The sequence below is a fragment of the Pongo pygmaeus genome, chromosome 3 (assembly GCF_028885625.2).
Source record: "Pongo pygmaeus isolate AG05252 chromosome 3, NHGRI_mPonPyg2-v2.0_pri, whole genome shotgun sequence".
In the NCBI taxonomy this organism is placed as follows: Eukaryota; Metazoa; Chordata; class Mammalia; order Primates; family Hominidae; genus Pongo; species Pongo pygmaeus.
The window spans coordinates 65,355,283-65,376,975 of NC_072376.2; the positions used below are offsets into that span (position 1 = coordinate 65,355,283).

Sequence of the window (21,693 nt, forward strand, 5' to 3'; positions counted from 1 at the left end):
CACCTGTCAACGTGGAAAAGTAAAAGCGTGAATACAGTAAATATTTAAAAACAGATGAAGATAAGTAACAGGTTACATTAATTGTATACAATCAATCTAGTTTGAATTAGGTGTAGATATAATAATTCTGTGTGTTTATCTTGGTGAAGAATGGTCCTTTAGGTTGTCATTAAAAAGCACCTCTGGGAGGTAAGAGACATAGGCATCTGGAAGATTCATATTTAATGAAGTTAGGGGACATTTGATGTCACTCCCCAGGTGTGGGGAGATATGGACAGAAAACCAGAAGGAACGAATGTGGTCAGGAAGGAATTGGAGTTCCCCTCCAAACAGCTGCCACAAGAAGTCCACACACGTGGAGACAGTTGTGCAATTTGGTCACAGAGTGTCCTAGGTGCTTTTGCTTCATTGCTCCTCCACTGAAGCCCGCTGGCAGCTGGCCTCCTTCCCCTGGGCTTAAGGATATCTTGGCTGGAAGCTCTGCTCTGAAAAGGGGCATGGCCAAACTTTCACTAGGGCTCTTCCTTGGGGAACACGATGGACAAAAGCCTTCTAGGCAGGTCACTTCAAACTTGGAGCCGCCAAATATTTTGGGAAGTAGCGGGAATGTTGGCGAACTGGGCGAGTGAGTTTTCTGATTAAGAGCAACCAGATTCAGCTTTTTAAACTACAATTATGCTGGTCAAACAAAATACCTTAATACAAAAACCAAAACTACTGGCAGGAGTCGCTGCCAGCTTGCGACCCGGCATACGTGGCTGAGTATCCGCTTCTCCCTTGTGGCTCCAAACTGCTGCAGATTCTCGGACACTTCAGACGCGCGCGATGGCGAAGAGGGTCCTGCACTTTGACGCTCCTGGTGAGGGCGCGGTGCCCCTCGCTGCGCTCCTGGTGATGCTCCCCAAATTTCGGGGACCCGCAAGAGATTAAATCTTGGAGTGGCTGAGCGCCCGTTACCGACTACTTTTTATTTACACCAGAAACAAAGTTGTTGCTCCAGGATGTTCTCTCCTGGGAGACTTGGGGCCCAGCGCAGTCCAGGTGTGTGAGGAAATGGGGAGATGTAAATGGGCTTGGGGAGCTGGAGATCCCCGCCGGGTACCCGGGTGAGGGGCGGGGCTGGCCGCACAGGAGAGCCCCTCCTCCGCCCCGGCCCCGCCCCGCATGGCCCCGCCCCCGCGCTCTAGAGTTTCGGCTCCAGCTCCCACCCGGCACTGAGTCCCGGGACCCCGGGAGAGCAGGCAGTGTGTGGTCGCTGCGTTTCCTCTGCCTGCACCGGGCATCACTTGCGCGCCGCAGAAAGCCCGTCTGGCAGCCGGGATATCCTCTCCTACTGGCATCCGCAGACGCCCCTGCAGCCGCGGTCGGCGCCCGGGCTCCCTAGCCCTGTGCGCTCAACTGTCCTGCGCTGCGCGGTGCCGCGGGTTCCACCTCCGCACCTCCTTCTCTAGACAGGCGCTGGGAGAAAGAACCGGCTCCCGAGTTCTGGGCATTTCGCCCGGCTCGAGGTGCAGGATGGAGAGCAAGGTGCTGCTGGCCGTCGCCCTGTGGCTCTGCGTGGGGACCCGGGCCGCCTCTGTGGGTAAGGAGCCCACTCTGGAGGAGGAAGGCGGACAGGTCGGGTGAGGGCGGAGAGGACCTGAAAGCCAGATCTAACTTGGAATCGTAGAGCTGGAGAGTTGGACGGGACCTGACACTTTGCGATCTTTCATTTACCAGTGGGGAAACTGAGGCTCAGAGACTGGCCCAAGATTACCCAGCGAGTCTATGGTCGCCTGTGCTCTAGCCCAGTTCCTTTTCCAGGACTCTGGTTTGCGACAGGGACCTCGGCTGGAGCGTGTCCTGAGGTGCAGACACACCCTCAGGCTCTTGGGAGGCAGGGGTGGGAAGGCTCCCGGGGCTGGCAGGCAGGAGGTGCCTCCGCAGGCGGGAACAAGCGGTGAAAAGTTGTCTGGCTGCGCGCAACATCCTAGTCCGGGCCCGGGGAAGGAAACCTTGCAGGAATCTCAGGCCGGGTCTCCCGGATCGCACGGTACACTCGGTTCTGCCTCTTTGCGGGACCCGGCCCGTTGTTGTCTTTATGCTCCAACACACTTGCACACCCACTGTGTGAAATGGGGTCTGGGGCGGAGAGAAACCTTTTTTCCTTCCTTGGTGCAGGACGCCGCTCTCCTTGCAGAGCGAAGAAGAGGGGGAATAGGGACTTGTCCTGGGGGTTTGACAGCTTCCCCAAGTGTCTCCAAGTAACAGCCAACTGTCCTGCGTAAAGCATTGCACATCTTTCAAAGCGCTGTGGTCCTTGGAGTAAGCGCATAGTCAGAAGTTCAAGCTCCGAAAACCTTTCCTGTGGGCCTTGGTACCTAGCTTTAGTGCCAGTCCTTCCTCTCCCTGCCACCTAAAATTTCCGTCTCCTTCAATTAGAACACACACGTTCTTCATGCAATAGCTGTCTGTCTTTTCTTCCTCACTTCCCTTTCTCTCCCCACCCCTTAGATAATATTTCTTTCCTACAGCCAGTTTGCTGATGTCCAGATTTCCACCCTTTGCAGGGTGAGAAAGGGGAAAGGGTCAGAGAAAGAAAAAAAAAAAGTCGAATAATTCAGGGAAAAAAATTTCTCACTTCCTAAGACAAGAATCACATGTCTTAAAAGACACTCACACCCACATACAGTACCAAGATCATCTGTCCATGGTTACTGAATTTTCTTTATAATGACTTGTCATGGTCCACCATGGAGACTCATTTGTCCCTGACAAGCCCTCTCTCTCCCCCTTTATGGGAAGAGAATGAAGGTCTGGAACATGTGGTTGCTCTGTATTCCACAAAGAAGTGAGTTGCTTTTAAGCCTGGGGTGTTTCCTAGCGCAGTAGTAACGGCAGGCGGGTCGCCCTGAATATAATGGTGAACTTGCCCTTTTGGAGTGCATTACTTGCTTAATTGGATTGGGCTGTAATTGGTGCCATCAAATTCTAGAGACAGAGGCACTGTTGTTTTTCCTTCCCGTCTTTGAGCTGGAAGGGTAACAGTGCACAAATTAATTAATATTGGTTATGGGATTTGAACATAGAAGGGCTTTTTATTGAGTAGTAGCATATGTACCTCTTACAGTTATTTCTTTAGAACTTTCTGAAGAGTCCAGCTCAAGCTTGCCAATGAAAACGAATGAAGTTTAATGGAGCAAAAACAAAAAACAAAAAACGGTGTTGGCCTACAAATATGAATTTGAAGTTATTGAGAGCCTTGTTGAATAGATTTTTGTTGCAAATGTATCTCTAGAATAGTATGGCATTGTCTCAGCTTCCTATGAATGAAGGACATACCTTTTCTTTTTAAAAATATTTGTTACATGGGAAAGTGTGTCTAGAATGTGATCTGTGGCAATAAATTATGAGGGACCTTCAAGAGTTTCTGATTTTGGTAGCCGAGTGGGCACAGCTTATTAAGAGTCATTTTTACTGCCATTTGTTTTCTCATAAGAATGTGCCCAAATAATGGTTTTTTTCTCATTTGGATTGCAGTGTGAATTGTACATCATGTTTTCAGCATCTTTCTCAACCTAGCGTTCCCCAGTCAAATTTGAAATCTGTGTTATCCAAATGAATTGTTTTCATTTTCCTTTTCTTAGACAAAGTAGGACTCCAGGTTTCATTTTGCTTTTAAACATTTTGGCTTTTTGTTTGCCTGTTTTGGGGGCAGTTATTTCTTTCATATTAAAAAGTACTGTGCAGGCTGGGTGCAGTGGCTCATTCCTGTAATCCCAGCACTTAGGGAAGCAGAGGCAGGAGGATCGCTTGAGTTCAGGAGTTCAAGAAGTGCCTGGGCAACATAGCGAGACCCCATTGTCTATTTAAAACATAAATGTAATCCCCCTTCCATGCACAAAGTACTGTGCAAATTAATTAAACATGACCACCCAGACCAGCAACTGTCCAAGAGTGGCCCATAGACCATCTGTGGTAGGATAACTTGAAATGCTTGTTAAAATGCAGATTTGTAGACCCAGGGATATTCTGACACAGTCTAAAGTCTTAAGAACAAAACTGCCCTGAACATAAGTCAGTACCAATGCCAATTAATTTCTGAGATATATTGATATAACTTAGTTTCCAGTTTTTTAAAAACCATATTATTGACTTAAAAACCATGATATTGACCAGTTATGTCAGTAACTTATTTTGCACATCTGTGTGGTGTGTGAGAACATGTGCAGTCACTTATTCATTTTGCCTGCATTTGTTCACATTGGGATCCTCAGATTCAATGCATTGGATGTTTGCACTGGATATTTACTTATACTCTCTCTATTTATACCGTCTCATACTTCCTCCTATTTGTTCATACTCTCTTATTTGCCCAGCAAGGTCAATGCCAGTTTAGGCCTAGGGAGTCATTTTTTCTTAGTTGATATGACTTAGAAAGCTTGGGTGCCTGCCTAGCATCAATTACTTTTTTAAAGCTGGTATTTTCTAGGTCTTGATATTTATTAAGACCCTAGCATAGTGGACAATTTTTCTTTCTCTCATGCTTTTTCAACACCTTGTAGCTCTTCACATTTAGTTGACAGAGAATTCAATTATCTTGCTGTAGAGTGACCCATGGTGAGGAATCTATGCCGTCGTACTTTTCTGGCTCTTATCCCTTATAGGTAAAGACAAGTTTCTTATGTCTGAAGCTTGATGTCAGGATGAGTTGAGGGCTTTGATGAATAAGTTCAGATTTCCCAATTGTAATTCATTAGCATTACACTCAAAAAAATTTATATACGTTTTTAAAAAAGGGTAATGCTAATGAATTACAATAGAGAGAAAAGTACATTAGTTTGCATGTATGTGTGAAATTGGGAAAATTTTTCACCAAAAAATTCATATACTTTTTAAAAAAAGGGTACTGCTAATGAATTACAGTAGACAGAAAAATATATTAATTTGCACGTATGTGTAAAATTGGGAAAATTCCACACATACATAAAAGTATATTAATATGCATGTATGTGTGGATTTGGGGAATGTTTTCTCTTCCTCAGTTTCTCTCCCTTCCTTTTAATGTACAGTCTTTATGAGCCATTATTTCAGCTGTGGCAGTTTGGTTACCAGAGGAAGCGCACTAGAAAATTGATAAAGGAAAATGAGACAAGGTCATAGATTCTCTCACTCCCTTCAGGGTACGTAGATGAACTGTATAGAAATCCGTCTAAGTGGGATTCGTTAATCAGCAATTTAGTCAAATGTGTACATCCTATGTTTTATAAGAAATGTCAGTGGGTCCTTTCCCAAGGGAGTGAGATCATCAGATGAAGGTTCATTTGGTTTCAATGTCCCATATCCTTTTGTAAGACCTTGAAGTTGGCAATGCAGGAAAACAGGAACTCCACCCTAGCTCCATGAATTGCAGAACTGTTGTGTTGGTTTATGACCATCTGCCCATTCTTCCTGTTATGACACAGCTTGTGAACTTTTACTGAGAATGGTGAAAAGTAAATTCCCAGTTTTATACAATGAATTGCTGAAGAGGCCTTTTAAAGTATAGAGTATGCATTGTTTATGGAAGGTGTTTCCTATTAGGTCTAACTCAGTGGCAACTACATTCATTTATTTAATTTGTTTCTAGGTTTGCCTAGTGTTTCTCTTGATCTGCCCAGGCTCAGCATACAAAAAGACATACTTACAATTAAGGCTAATACAACTCTTCAAATTACTTGCAGGTAAGGATTCATTCTAGATCTAGATTTCTTGTGTTAAGTAACTGATTGTTTATTGAGTAGAAATAATTTCCAGTAGAGCAGAATTATAATAGAGCTTGTAGTAATTGTTCATAAGTGGTGAGGTTTCTAAGAACTGATGTAATAATGGAAAATGAGAAGAATTTTCTCTCAAAAATTCTGTACAATTTTGCTGGTGTTTTTATACTATTCTCTGCCAACATGCATACACACACACACACACACGCACACAAAAACACACACACACCCACATTCCAATAACCAGTACAGCCACCTGGCATATAGTAGACATACGCTCAATAAATATGAATGAATAAATGAAGTTGAGGGCATACATTTAAGGAATAGAGTTGAAAAAATTGGGGACTATATTTATTATGCTCAGTATGATTCTTGAGCATCTTATTATCCCTTTCCAAAAACTTTGCTTTATAAGAAATTTATTACTGTAATTACTTAGGCAGTAATATTTAATAGCAGTTTAATATTTAGTGGGTAATATTACTGAGCGCATGATCTACATAAATAATGGACTTCAGGCTCTGCCTTGATATTCTGGAATGCATCTTTCCCCATTTGCTAGCAAGAAGTCATGCTATTGATTTTTGATAACTGGAGAAGTAGACTTCTTTGTCAAGAAGAAGAGGTCTTTAAATTTTGCCTTTCAGCCCTTACCCCAGGATGAAAGATAGAAGACCCTTGGGTTTAACATAGTGGTCACACATGAAAGGCATGGAGCCTTCTCGGGACCTGTGTGTTTTTGGTAGAGACTGTGACAAGTGGAGGTGATGTTACCCTCCTGGAAGAGTGCTGGGGGTCCACAAAGGACCTTGGGTAGCTTATTGCCATTGCTTCATACTTGTTGAGTACTAAGCATTAAACCGAATGACATACATCTATTTTAGACTGCAGTATAAAGAACATCCTAGCCCCTTTCCAATACCCAGCCCTTGGGAAAAAACACAGTAGCAGGTGCTGTTTCTCTAGCTTTACTTCTTTAAGACACATTTCCCATTAGATTTTCCTTTTACCGACCCTCGATAACAAGGTTATTTGAAATCCCCAAGGATCCCATGCTCCCTTTTTAAAACTCTGCATAAACATTTCTTATGTTCTGAAAAAAACCATAGAGTGTGTTAAAAGTAACTTCATTGATTTAGCTGCAACTTCCTGGAAATTTTAAGTTCTTTGAATGAAGGGCCAATAATGTTACATTCTTCTTGATGTTGACTATCTTCTTATCTTCCTTGGGGCCTTGTAGAGCAATGCTGCAGTACAAGCCATCTATGTTTTAATGGGAGGTCCTTACAAGGTCCTGAGGGACTCTTACTTGCACCTCCTTCCTTCCTAACCTCACTTCTTACTCCCCTTTGCTCACTCTTACCTGGCTGCTCTGGCTTCCTGGCTGTTCCCTTAATACTCCAGATATGAACCTGCTCCAGGGCCTTTCCATGTGCTGTTTTTGCTCCTGTAATACTGCTCTTCATGATGTTCCTATGGCTAGCTTTAACAAGACCACCTCCTGCAAAATTCTTTACCCTTTTCTTTGCATCTTCTATATTTTTCTCCATAGTACTAAACACCATCTTTTATACAATAAACTTTACTTACTTTTTAATTGCCTGTTTTCTCCAGTTAGACTGAGGTTCCATAAAGGCATTGTTGTCTGATTTGTTCACTGCTCTTTCTCTAGTCCTTAACAAGTTTGGCACATAGTAGATGCTTAATAGATATTTGTTGAAAGAAAGAATGCATTAATTAATGGAAAACTCAGGAATCTCTATAAGTGACTTCTGAAGCTGAGTTTATAACTTTTCATCATATGTCAATCCGACTTGTTGGTAGAAGACTTTGTTTTTTTTTTCTGTTTTTTTTTTTTTGAGACAGGGTTGCCTTCTTGCCCAGGCTGAAGTGCAGTGGCATGATTTTGGCTCACTGCAACCTCCACCTCCCAGGTTCAAGCAATTCTCATGCCTCAGCCTCCTGAGTAGCTGGGATTACAGGCATGCGCCACCACACCTGGTTCATTTTTGTATTTTTAGTAGAGGCAGGGTTTTACCATGTTGCCCAGCCTGGTCTCGAACTTCTGGCCTCAGGTGATCCACCCGCCTTGGCCTCCCAAAGTGCTGGGATTACAGGCATAAGCCACCATGCCTGGCTGTTAGAAGACTTTGACTGTGTCTGTTGAAGAGTTTATTTAAGTTTCAAAACCAAATTTTCTGTTTTCTTAGAAATAGCCTCACAGTCTGGCACTTCATATTAATACCTCCCTGAAATTAATTTTTCAGGGGACAGAGGGACTTGGACTGGCTTTGGCCCAATAATCAGAGTGGCAGTGAGCAAAGGGTGGAGGTGACTGAGTGCAGCGATGGCCTCTTCTGTAAGACACTCACAATTCCAAAAGTGATCGGAAATGACACTGGAGCCTACAAGTGCTTCTACCGGGAAACTGACTTGGCCTCGGTCATTTATGTCTATGTTCAAGGTAAGTGGTGAAATAAAATTCATTTCCCACATCTCTTTACCAGTTATGAAAGACAATAGGCTCAAAGAAGAATTGAGCACAACAAAGGGCTTGCTCTAAAGGCTGTTTGCCAAGAGGAATACACAAAATTCTTCTCTCCTGAGGCTTTCTCTGAGAAACAAGACTCATTGATTCTGGAGCTTGGGCCGTGTTACCTCTCTTTTGCCCAGTTAGTTTGGGTCTGATCTTTGTTTCCAAGGTAAATCTGTGTTCACTATTGGCCATTGAGACTTATAAAAAGTCTTCTTATGTTTGAGAAGAAAACCTAAAATTCTTGAAATAGAGGAAGATTTGGGAGTGAATTATGGAGAAATTTCTGTGGAGAGATAAGTTATCTACAGCAGAGTAGGAGATTTTCCCAAGAATGCATAGGAAAACATTTTTTGCCAAGGGCTCTGGAGTTTTTTGCACATAGGAACTTTTTTTCTTACTAGTACTTCATAAAAAACAATTCCCATACTCATGTGCAAATAAAGACATTGCTTCAGACTCTTTTCAGGACAATGTTTCTTTGCTTTGCTTGTTTGGTGTGAGATCTTGGATGATATGCTGTATCTTTCTAGGATGTGCAGTTTGGGATTGATATTATGAAGGCTGACTTAACATCCATAGAGTATAAAATAAATGTCACACATATTCTGCATTTATGATGAGTTATGCATTCTTTTGTGTTTCAAAAATCTTACACTATCTTATTTTTTCTGTGAAAACCTGACAACTAATGAGATCCCTATGATATAAATTTAAGTAATGTAAGGGCTACATCATAGTTTGCTTGGATGTACCAAATATTTTTCTTTTCAGTGAAGATAAACAGACATTTTATGTATTTACGTATATGCCTTTTTACATCCCAGAGTATTTGAGACAGGTGAAGATGACTTAGACTTTTTTCCCAGAAGCAGCTTTTACAGGGCAAGAATTTCATCAGCTTTGGGAAACACACTTGTATATCTCTGCTTACATTTCAGTAGTGTAATATGGTCAGTGCAATGAAAAAGTGGAGACCACATCAAAATAACCTATGCCACTGGATTCACAATGTTTGAGAAATATCTTTGCCCAGAGTAAGCACTGTCCAAGATAGAATTCTGTGCGCTCCTCCTTCCCTCCACAAGATTTGAAAGAGACAAGGCTCACATCTTGGAGAATTTCTGGCTCCTTTTGACCTGGCAGTCTTGAGAGATGCAGCTCGGTCAGAAGATTGCAAGGATTTCCTGCTTTCAGCCTGTCTAGAAATACTACAAGATGAACCTCCCCATATCTCATTATTTACTTCTTCCTAAGTCAGGAAACTTGGAGACATGTGAAAATTCATTTCATGAGTTTCAGTAAATATTTTATTTTGAGAGGCTGGGTGGTTGTTTGGGTTTCTTTTGTTTATTTCCTTTTTTTGAGATACCGAAATAGAATTGATTTACTAAATAGGTTTAGTCTTACGTCAAAGGGTTAATTTAGCCTCCAAAGGCTTGCTCTGTAAGCAAGTTATGTAATATTTCATAACATGTGGATGAAAGGTAGGCAATATTAAGAAGTGGCAATCCCTAGCACTGTTTATTGGTACACTGCCTGTCTTTGGGTATACCATTAAATTCTGCTTCCTGTCTAAGCCTAAAGTTCTAGGAGTTGGGCTGTCCAAGATTTTGGCCATGAAGTTAAACAATGGGAAAGGAAACACTGAAGTATTCTCTATGGATAGGTGTTTAATGTCCCCTCTGGTCCCCACCTTACTTCCCTAGTCTTCTGACCCTATTCTCTTCAGCAATGGATGGAGCCAGGAAGTGAGCCCTGGCCTCATAAGATAATGGCTATGGCATGTGGTGGGCTAGATTGGCTGCTTTTCTGTGCTTTCCAGCTGGGAAGGAAATCAAACTTCTGCTGTTGCAGGGAATTAGCTGCCTTTGTCCCCTGTGGTTTAATTAACTCTTTCTTCACTTTGACTGACTATTATGAAGCACTCTGAAAATGCTTGATCAGATGTGTTGGGCATAGCAATGTGAAATTTTATCTCTCTGAGATTTCAAGCATGACTCCACACCACATCATCTCTATCTCTGGGGAATGGACTAGGTTTCCAGCAGCGTGTTAACATTGTATGAGTAATGTTTGAATGGCCTTGAAATCTTTTTTTTTTTTGAGACAGAGTTTCGCTCTTGTTGCCCAGGCTGAAGTGCAGTGGTGCTATCTCAGCTCACTGCAACTTCTGCCCCCCTGGTTCAAACAATTCTCCTGCCTCAGCCTCTGAAATAGCTGGGACTACAGGCGCGTGCCATCATGACTGGCTAATTTTTTGTATTTTTTATAGAGATGGGGTTTTGCCATGTTGGCCAGGCTGGTCTCAAACTCCTGACCTCAAGTGATCCACCTGCCTCAGCCTCCCAAAGTGCTGGGATTACAGGCGTGAGCCACTGAACCCGGTCAGAATCTCTTCAGTTTTCTTCTCAGTCTTTGGAATGGCGACTTTTCAAATGTTTGTCATTGAAGATATCAATGACTGCTAAATGTTAAACTAAGTGCAAAAACAATTAAACATGGTTTTAGAAAGAAGCATATCCCTAGTCTTTAGAATCTTAAAATGCTCACATGAATGGTCCTCTTGAATAACCAAATTCAAAAATGTTAGCTGTTTCCTGTTAATCTAAAGATCCTTTGGGATCCATTCATTTATTTTAATGGAATTTACATTACTTACCTAAAGAGAGAGCACAAGTATTTTAAACATCAGTAAAACTTGTCGGTAAAGTGTATAGATTTAACTTTAAATTTTAAAGTAAATATTATCCTTCATTTTGAAAAAATTATAATGATTAATCTTTTAAAATGTGAAATCTAAAAATATATTCTACTTGACAGTAAACTTTGTGAAAGGAGTTAATCTCAATTGGGAGTTTTTTTCAAAATTTTTATACACACAAATATATACACATGCATGTGCACACACACACACACAAACCCTCCTGTAGCACAGATATCTATCAGCAGAATAATCTGTGGATGCCTTTGCTTGTGTGAGGTGTCACTTCCAGTCATTCACTTGTTTAGTTAGAGTTTAGGAACCTGAAAAATGACCAACTTTTCTAGTAAATACTATTAACTCATTAATAAAACTAAATTTTCTTCTAGATTACAGATCTCCATTTATTGCTTCTGTTAGTGACCAACATGGAGTCGTGTACATTACTGAGAACAAAAACAAAACTGTGGTGATTCCATGTCTCGGGTCCATTTCAAATCTCAACGTGTCACTTTGTGCAGTAAGTTGCATCTCCTCCAATCGTCTGTTAAGTTTTTATAATTTTAAGCTAATATTAAGATGGGTAGCCTGTTTATAATATTCACAATGAGTTTTAAGGATCCTTTAGGAAGGGTCAAATGCAATGAATAAAACTAATTAGTATTCTTAAAAATAAGATGAATTCTTCAGTGATCATTGTACATGGCTCTCATTTTTGGTACTGGATTAAATATTTGATATGTCTTTTTATTACCCAGAGGTACCCAGAAAAGAGATTTGTTCCTGATGGTAACAGAATTTCCTGGGACAGCAAGAAGGGCTTTACTATTCCCAGCTACATGATCAGCTATGCTGGCATGGTCTTCTGTGAAGCAAAAATTAATGATGAAAGTTACCAGTCTATTATGTACATAGTTGTCGTTGTAGGTAAGAGGAAAGTTCCTTTCCATATCATTAATAACATATCCTTGTATTAATATCTTGGAGATAACGACATACAGTGAAGAAGGATATTGAAAAGTATAGGAACTCAGGATATGGTGTTGGGCAATTCATCTGCTCTTCCCTACCAAATAAACCCATGTGCAATTGAGGTTGTCTCTTTTCTTGCCAAGATCAAGGAAGAAAAAGAAAACTTTTTTAAAAAAGGATGAAAACGAATGGTATTACTCAAGCACATTTTATGAAGAATTCAGTGTTCAGAGCATTGCTTGCTATCAATTATTTCAATTATGCCTATTTTATGGAAACTTCAGCAATTTGCTAAAGCTGGCCCTACTGGCCTAGGGCTACTGACCACTGAAAGTTTACTACTTTTCTATCCACTGGGTTACAACATCTTTGAGATCTGCGAAGGTAGTGCTTTGTAAACCTCTGTTGGCCATTTTCCTGGGAGCTACCAAGTATTGGTGAGGCCTGCAGGGAAAAACAATGTGGCATGTTTTAAAGTTGCATTACTTTAAAAAATAAACCTGTGCAAAGTTATAGGCTTATTTTCTCTCTCATGTTCTGTTTTTTCAATTTACTTGCTCTAGGGTATAGGATTTATGATGTGGTTCTGAGTCCGTCTCACGGAATTGAACTATCTGTTGGAGAAAAGCTTGTCTTAAATTGTACAGCAAGAACTGAACTAAATGTGGGGATTGACTTCAACTGGGAATACCCTTCTTCGAAGGTAACGCTAATGATTCAAAGCCAGACCTCCAAACACTTAGATAATAAGCCCCAATGACGTTTGCTTGAGAGATAGGGGCCTCTTTGGCCAGATAAAATTTAAGAGCCTTAAACACACACACACCCACCCACCCACCCACCCACACACACACACACACACACACACACAATTTAAGGGAATTGCAGAACAGATAGCACCCACAAAAAGGTGAAATACCAGGAATTTTGTCCTATTCTGCAATAGCCAGGCTATGAATATTAGTTTTCTCTAGGTGATTACATCTTTCCACATTATGTCATTTCTCTGTTCTCCAAAGTTTTTGATCTACATTCCTTTTAAGGGAATTTCTCTTTAAGAGGTGGCATGAGATACACTGCTCCTTAAACAGTGGTCACATTTACTTGTGTTTCTGCAGTTTATATCCATCTCACTTTCACCATGTGAGGTTTTAAAAATCCTAATTCAGTTGGTTCCATTTATTTCTCCTGAAACAAAATATATTTGTTGTCTGCATGAGGTTAAAAGTTCTGGTGTCCCTGTTTTTAGCATTAAATAATGTTTACCAAAGGCCAGATTTAATTCTGTGTGTTACTAGAAGGTATTGGGTAATGTTATATGCTGTGCTTTGGAAGTTCAGTCAACTCTTTTTTCAGCATCAGCATAAGAAACTTGTAAACCGAGACCTAAAAACCCAGTCTGGGAGTGAGATGAAGAAATTTTTGAGCACCTTAACTATAGATGGTGTAACCCGGAGTGACCAAGGATTGTACACCTGTGCAGCGTCCAGTGGGCTGATGACCAAGAAGAACAGCACTTTTGTCAGGGTCCATGGTAAGCTATGGTCTCCTTGGAAATTATTCTGTGCCTTGACAAGTGAGATAATTTAAATAAATTTAGGTCATTTAGTGATTCCTATTTTGTTCATTCAGAAGATAGTTTCTAGTTCTTCTTGTTAGGGAGGCCACATGATCTAGAGGTCAAGAGCGTAGCTTTGTAGTCAGGAACTTGGGTTCAAACCTCAACTTTAAAGATGAGATGTGCTGATATATAGTGAGAGTTCACTTAGTATTACTTATTATAGTTATTGCTGCTATTAGGATTGTTACTATGATAAATAGTATTAGCTAAGGTAGTTTTTAAATTTTCATTTTATTGCAAGGCTAAGAGGCCTACTTGAATAAGCATGAGCTTTGCAAACTGGGGAAACATTTAGCAATATACAGTTGACCTGTGAACAACTCAGGGATTGGGGGAACTCAGGGGAGTTCCCCTAACTTTCCCTCCTCTGCAGTCAAAAATCCATTTATAGGCTGGGCGCGGTGGCTCATGCCTGTAATCCCAGCACTTTGGGTGTCTGAGGTTGGTGGATCACCTGAGATCAGGAGTTCGAAACCAGCCTGGTCAACATGGTGGAACCCCATCTCTACTAAAAATCCAAAACATTATCCTGGTGTGGTGGTGGGAGCTTGTAATCCCAGCTACTCAGGAGGCTGAGGCAGGAGAATTTCTTGAACCCAGGAGGTGGAGGTTGCAGTGAGCTGAGATCGTGCCATTGTACCCCAGCCTGGGCAACAAGTGTGAAACTCCTTCTCAAAAAAAAAAAAAAAAAAATCAAGGTATAACTTTTGGCTTCCACAAAACGTAACTAATGGCCTACTGTTGAATGGAAGCCTTACTGATAACATAAACAGTCAATTAACACATATTTTTTATGTTATATGTATTATATATTGTATTCTTCCAATAAAGCTAGAGAAAAGAAAATGTTATTAAGAAAATTGTAAGGAAGAGAAAATATATTTACTATTCATTAAGTGTAAGTGGATCATCATAAAGGTCTTCATCCTTGTCTTCACGTTGAGTAGGCTGAGGAAAAGGGGGAAGAGGAGGGGGTGGTTTTGCTGTCTCGGGTGGCAGAGGTGGAAGAAAATCTGCTTATAAGTGGACTCATGTAGTTCAAATTTGTGTTATTTAAGGGTCAACTGTAATTGAACTAGAATTAAATTGAACTGGCCTTGAGTAAATCACCTTAATTTTTTGTTTATTCTCTTTCATTTACATAAATGTCTGAGTTTACATGGCAATTTGTGTGGCATCCTACTTATAAGCCTTGGAAAGGATTTTGGAGTTTATATTATGAGAATGCATCAATACAGTGAAATTTTAAAAATACCTTAGATAATGCTATTTATTAGAGTTGTAATCATAAAAGTGGCAACAACTATAAGAAGTATGATTTAGTGAGCACTTACTTTATTAGCTCATCTCATCTTTGAATCTGAGATTGGAACTCAAGTTCCTGACTACAAAGCTATGCTCTTGACCTCTAGGTCATGTGGCATCCCTAGCAAGAACTTGAAAATTTCTTCTGAATGAACGAAATAGAAATCACTAAGTGTCCTAAATTTATTTAAATTATTTCACTTGCCAAGATGCACTTGTCAAAATACACAGAGAGAGATGTGCTCTGGCTTATGTTTTTATAGAATTACTCTTGTTCTCCAGAATACTTCAGAGAAATAGGGGCAGAAATAAGGAGGTCAGTTGGGAGGCTAATTGCAGTTATCCAGGTGAGAGTTGAGGGGTGGCTTAGACAAGGGTAGTTGAGGTGGAGGTAGTGAGAAGTGATCTGCTTCTGGATATATTTTGAAGGTAGAGTCAACACGGTCTGCTGATCAATTCATTGGTTGTGGAGTATAAGAGAAAAAGAGTGGAAGATGACTCGAGCATTAGCGTGAGCAACTGAGTAAATGGTGGTGTTATTTACTGAGATGGCAAAGATCGAGAAGGCAGTGAGATTTAGGGAAACAGTGTTAGATATGTTTATCTGGAGATGCCTGTTAAACATCCAAGTGGAGATATTTAATATATCAACCTGGAACCCAGAGGAGTCAGGGCAGAAGATAACACATTTAGCAGGTACGTGAATGATACTTTAAACCTGAGGCTAGAGGAAGGTGTAAATAAAGAGGAGGTCTGAGGACTGAGTCCTGGGGCCTCATGGTGGAAGAGGTGTGTGGAGGCTGTCATGGGAGTGGAGGAGAAGGAGCACCCAAGCATCCCTGGGGGACTTAGAGAAAGCTGCACAGAGGAGCAAGTGTTTGAGTTGAGACTTGAGCAATCACTAGGCTTGTGGGAGTGCACTAGTGGGGAGAGAAAAGCAAATGCAAACACAGGAGGTGTGGGAGAAACACGGGAGGTGTGGGAGAAGCTGAAAAGTGACCCACTGAAAGGTAGTACAGGAAATCTTGGAACTGCAGCTACTCAGACCCTCAAGGTCTTCGACGTTTCACTTGAAATGAAAAACTAAACCAAATGACCATTTACAGTAAGTTGACTTTTTTTTTTAATTCTCTTCCAGAAAAACCTTTTGTTGCTTTTGGAAGTGGCATGGAATCTCTGGTGGAAACCACGGTGGGGGAGCGTGTCAGAATCCCTGTGAAGTACCTTGGTTACCCACCCCCAGAAATAAAATGGTAACTACTGGAAATAAATGCAAAGCATCATTTCATGTGAGAGCAAATCCTTTGACTATACTAATTCCTGAGAATTCTTTTTCATAGGTATAAAAATGGAATACCCCTTGAGTCCAATCACACAATTAAAGCGGGGCATGTACTGACGATTATGGAAGTGAGTGAAAGAGACACAGGGAATTACACTGTCATCCTTACCAATCCCATTTCAAAGGAGAAGCAGAGCCACGTGGTCTCTCTGGTTGTGTATGGTGAGTCCATTCAATTTTCCTCTCTGCCCAAGATTTATTATGATACATTTTCTTCCAAATCAGCCAAGCCACCATTCCTCTGCCTCCTGCTGCTTCACTCACATCATGGCTGGGCCTGTGTACAAAAGTCATCTGGCATGGTGAAGCTGAAGTGAAACGTAGGACTCTGTGCTCTGGCCATGTTTGTTTAAGAGGCCATGTAAATGAGCTTTGTGGTAGTCAAATGCAAGATTAAGGTAGTGATACCCTCGATAGTTAAATGTTGTGAAATAAGAATGCCCACAGGGACAGTTGTCAAGCTAAGTTATACTACCATGTTCCCCTCTCACGGAATTGCCCACCTGGTACACAGATGTGTAAGACCCTTCTCCTTAGATTTTGTGCAAAGCTTCTAGTTTGATATTGTAGTTGATGTATCAGAGATGTACAGGCACATTCCAACTCTGAAGGCTTTTGAAGTTGACACTGTTGGCTTGGTTGGGAGCTTTTTTTTTTTTCCTTTTTGACAGGAGTTCAGGATCTGATTTTGAGTCTGTAAAGGAAAGATAGTAAGTTTTTGATTTAAAGATAATTTGAACTTTGTTTTCTGAAACTGAAAGGTACAAATAAGTGTTTGGAATGGAGTGGGGAGAAGGGTGCCATGGTCAAGTGAGGATGAGAGGTGCTAAGGTGATGTGTAGATGTGTAACAGGTTTCTTTATTGCAGGACTTCTCAGAACCTTTTATATGCTAATATATATTGGTATTCTCCAGGAGGACAGACATAGAGTATTCAAGGTTTAACAAACCTGTTTGACCAGAGCACCTTTTTTCCCCTGAGCAAATTCATTAATCTCTCACTCCAAACAGTTTGAGAAATGCTACTCTGTTGTAATTCTTTGTTCCCCCTTCTGGTGCGGCATATTAAAACTTCGGGATATTTTCCCATGATATTAAGGTGCTTCCCTACGTGTCCTGATACTCTTCTGTAGGCCGCTGAACTTGGCTTTATTATTCTTTTTCAGGGAATATTTTAAAGATAGGCTGGGTGCCGTGGTTTGCATGTGTAATCCCAGCACTTTGGGAGGCCGAGGCGGATGGATCACCTGAGGTCAGGAGTTCGAGACCAGCCTGGCCAACATGATGAAAACCCGTCTGTACTAAAAATATAAAAATTAGCCAGGCGTGGTGGTGGGCACCTGTAATCCCAGCTACTTGGGAGGCTGAGGCAGGAGAATCACTTGAACCCAGGAGGCGGAGGTTGCAGTGAGCCGAGATCGCACCATTGTATTCCAGCCTGGGCGACAAGAGCAAAACTCCATCTCAAAAAAAAAAAGTAAACAGGTTCCAAAAAGGTTGTTTAGAAGCAGCATAGGTGTAGGGGACTGGGAAGAGGAGAAACTGGAAAGTGTATAAGTAGGATGGGAGGAGGAAATGAACAGGAAATAAAAACAAAACACGGACAGCAAATAGCCCATTTTATCAGTTCATGAAGCCACTAAATATTTTATTCACTTTAGCAAATTCTCTGCTATATGAAATAAACATAAAAAAGAAGTCAAGTCTTGAAAGCATAATCTGAGGCTTTAGGTTGACAGTAATAAGGAAATAGTTTTGACTTTGGAGTCAAAAAAGAAAGAAAGGAAAAAGGGAGAGAAGAAAGAAGGAAGTGAGAGAAGGGAGAAGGAAGAAAGGGGAAGAGGGAAAGGGAATGGAGAGGGAGGGAGGGAGGAAAAGGGAGAGAGAATGAAAAACTCAGCTGATGGTGGCAGGAATGCATTCTCTAAAGATTTACACCTTCCTTTAACATGGGGTGGTTTACGTATTTGGGTTCAGAAGTCAGAGTGTCTAGGTTTGTTCCAGGTTTTGCTGTTCGTTAACTGAGTGACCTTGGGCGAGTCATTTTTTTCTATGTTTCATTTTTTCTCATGTATAAAGCTGTGGACAGTAATAGTGGTTGTGAGGATTAAGTGAATGAATTCATGCAAAGCACTTCAAACAATGCTTGGCACATAATAAATGTATTTACTATGCTATTTCAGCTATTTTCTGTAGCCTTCCCCTGACCTCGTGAACTTGAGAGGACAGAGAGAACTATCTCTGTAATACAGATGAGAGGCACAGGATTTCAACACTTCCATAAAGTCATTCAGCTTGTTGGTTTATTATTATTATTAGCTTATTGTCATTTTTATTTTATTTTGTTATTTTATTCCTTTTTTTTTTTTTTTTTTTGTAGAGATGGGGTCTCACCATGTGGCCCAGGCTGGTCTTGATCTCCTGGGCTTAAGCGATCCACCTACCTTGGCCTCCCAAAATACTGAGATTACAGGCATGAGCCCCCATGCCTGGCTAGTTATTATTTTTATGAGTATCACTAGAACTCAGGTCTCTTGTTTCCACATCTAGGTGTTCTTCGAAAAAGAAAGTGGAAGCAAAATCATATGCTTAAAGAAAGTCAGCTTTAGTTGCTGAAATCCTCTATTTCCCATTCTTCAAAGCTGACTGACAGTTCAAAAGTTGTTTTTCCTATCTTCAGTCCCACCCCAGATTGGTGAGAAATCGCTGATCTCTCCTGTGGATTCCTACCAGTATGGCACCACTCAAACGCTGACGTGTACGGTCTATGCCATTCCTCCCCCGCATCACATCCACTGGTATTGGCAGTTGGAGGAAGAGTGCCCCAACGAGCCCAGGTGAGTAAGGCCACACGCTCTTTGCTTTCCTGCCATCTTGCATTTCTTACAGCTGAGCGATGATATGACTCCATCCTAGATGGAGAAGCCTAAACCAAAAAAAGTTTTCTCTCAAGAGGTAGCCTGAATCTCCATCCATCTTTCTCTGTGTCTTACATTTTAGGGGATGTCTTTGCTTGGAGTATCCTACTTTGGGATTAGCTAAGCTCAGCCTTGTTAGGTTAGCCCTGAGGTACACTTCTCCAAACACAGGCTATTTGCTCAGTTTGCTGATTGCCAGTCTTTGGTTTTTCTCCTGATACCAATCAGCTGGTGAATAACACATCGCTCCTTCTTGTCTGTGTGAAGATCCATCTCTCAGAGGAAATGCTGATAGATGAGAGGCAGTGATAGACCCAGCCCCAGTCCTCAGGGTCTCAGGCCCAGCTTATCACGCTCTGACACAAGTCCAGACATCCTTAGAGAAAAACACAACAACAGCAGCCAACCCACCACCACCCTAAGCAGTCCACTTCCTGTTGTTGTTTTTGAAATGGCCACTATGAGCTTCTTCCTCAGCTGCTGATCATTTCCTTCACAGAGACCATTGGTCCCAGAGAAATTACTTTAAGGAGCCCAGTGGCTTCTAAGTTTCCTTGCCTTCCTTTGAACTAAATTAACTTGAATTGTCTTGTCGATCCAATTTATGAATGAAGGTTTGTTCCCAGAATAGCTGCTTCCCTCCTGTATCCTGAATGAATCTACCTAGAACCTTTTCCTTCATTGTCAATGCCTATTTTTAATTGGCGCCAAGTCTTGTACCATGGTAGGCTGTGTTGGAAGTTATTTCTAAGAACAGAATAACCAAAGTCTGAATCTTTTCCTTACTCTTGACTCTAATTAAAGAAAAATTAAATCATAATATGCGCTGTTATCTCTTTCTTATAGCCAAGCTGTCTCAGTGACAAACCCATACCCTTGTGAAGAATGGAGAAGTGTGGAGGACTTTCAGGGAGGAAATAAAATTGAAGTCAATAAAAATCAATTTGCTCTAATTGAAGGAAAAAACAAAGTGAGTTTGAAGTTTTAAAATTTGAAAATCTCTCTCTCTTTAATGGAAGGATGGTACAATAATATGTGAGGCATACTGGAGATTAATAATCAAATAGTCTGGATGATAAAATAGTAGCATATTAAGTCACTTTGAAAATACCATTGACTTTTAGCAGTACCATTAACTTATTAATAGCTTATCAGAGAAAAATAAGAACATCTATGACATTAAATCTATGCATCTGTGTAGGGTGATTCTGATTTTATAAACATGAGAATGAAAAAATGTGTATCATATCATATTAAAACACATCATTAGTTTCATGGCTTCCAAAGCCCTTTTTATATAATGTGTGAGCTCCACAGCAGCATAATTATACAAACTGAGTAAATATCCCAAACCTAAAAACCCCAAATCCAAAATGCTCCAGATTCTGAACCTTTTTGAGTGCTGACATGATGCTCAAAGGAAACGCTTGTTGGAGCATTTTGGATTTTCAGATTAGGGATGTTCAACTGGTAAGTATACAATGCAAATATTCCAAAATCCAAAAAAAAATCCAAAATCCAAAACACTTTTGGTCCCAAGCATTTTGAATAAGGGATACTCAACCTGCAATTGCATAAATTTGAGAGTGTCCAATCACTGCAGAAGTGGGAATGGCATAGGCAGGTTGGAGTGATTGTGGAGACTGCTAGACTGAGTGCTTGTGCACAAACAGCCTGCATTGTTTATGGCCTGGGATTTGTTTTTTCCCCCCACAGACTGTAAGTACCCTTGTTATCCAAGTGGCAAATGTGTCAGCTTTGTACAAATGTGAAGCGGTCAACAAAGTCGGGAGAGGAGAGAGGGTGATCTCCTTCCACGTGACCAGTAAGTACTCTTCTCTGGAGGGTTGGGCTGGATCACTCACACAGTGGGTACTAAGCCATGTAATTCCCTGTTGTTTTTGCCATTCATGTGAGTGGCATGGCATTTAGGAAAGAGGACTTGGATTGATCATTGATGCTTTCATTCATAAATTAAAACTTCTCAGGTATCTCCTGGGCTTATGTGAAGTCAGTGCGTCTAACTTCACTGGAGAGAGAATGGTTTCACAGATGCTTTAAACCACAAGCTCTGTGTGGTATTTACATCTCAGTCTTCAGACTCTGGCACAGTGCATGGCTTATTGAGCTTCAGTACATATTGGTGGGCTTGCTGTGGAACAGTTGATGAGGGTGGGCTTTATGGAGGCAATCAGAATGACATAGGAGCAGTGCCCTCCCAATGTTGTTGATTTTGCCTGTGCATCTTAGTTTTATGGATAAGCTTTAGCTGATTGTGCTGAAAGGAATATTATAGCCAGGGCTAATTCATTGGCATAAATGTAGCTTTCATATCATTCAGGTTAGTGTTAATGAAGACTAATTTTAAAATTCTGTTAGGATTAGAGATTTTGCTTTGGGTTTTTAAAATATTAAACATTGCGTAGAGCTCATAGTGGAGATGTGGTAAATATCTGAGGAATTCGTTTACATTTTCAAGTAATATGTTTTGGCCAAATAAGATATTTTGGGACCTGAATTGTCTAGTTTGTTTGTCAAGTTGTAGTACATCACCTGG

The 21,693-nt window shown here is 41.0% G+C and overlaps 1 protein-coding gene across 1 annotated transcript in view; it reads left to right on the top strand.

The window, feature by feature from the left end:
• Positions 1-1,213: 1,213 nt before the first annotated feature.
• Positions 1,214-21,693, top strand: part of KDR (kinase insert domain receptor) — a 47,294-nt gene continuing 26,814 nt past the window's right edge. The window contains exons 1-12 of the mRNA XM_054485807.2: positions 1,214-1,582; positions 5,609-5,702; positions 8,009-8,205; positions 11,368-11,498; positions 11,737-11,905; positions 12,514-12,653; positions 13,307-13,484; positions 16,015-16,129; positions 16,217-16,380; positions 18,899-19,055; positions 19,983-20,106; positions 20,853-20,961. Coding sequence (XP_054341782.1) covers positions 1,516-1,582; positions 5,609-5,702; positions 8,009-8,205; positions 11,368-11,498; positions 11,737-11,905; positions 12,514-12,653; positions 13,307-13,484; positions 16,015-16,129; positions 16,217-16,380; positions 18,899-19,055; positions 19,983-20,106; positions 20,853-20,961 — 1,645 coding nt within the window. The 5' untranslated portion in view covers positions 1,214-1,515. The remainder of the gene's footprint in view (positions 1,583-5,608; positions 5,703-8,008; positions 8,206-11,367; positions 11,499-11,736; positions 11,906-12,513; positions 12,654-13,306; positions 13,485-16,014; positions 16,130-16,216; positions 16,381-18,898; positions 19,056-19,982; positions 20,107-20,852; positions 20,962-21,693) is intronic.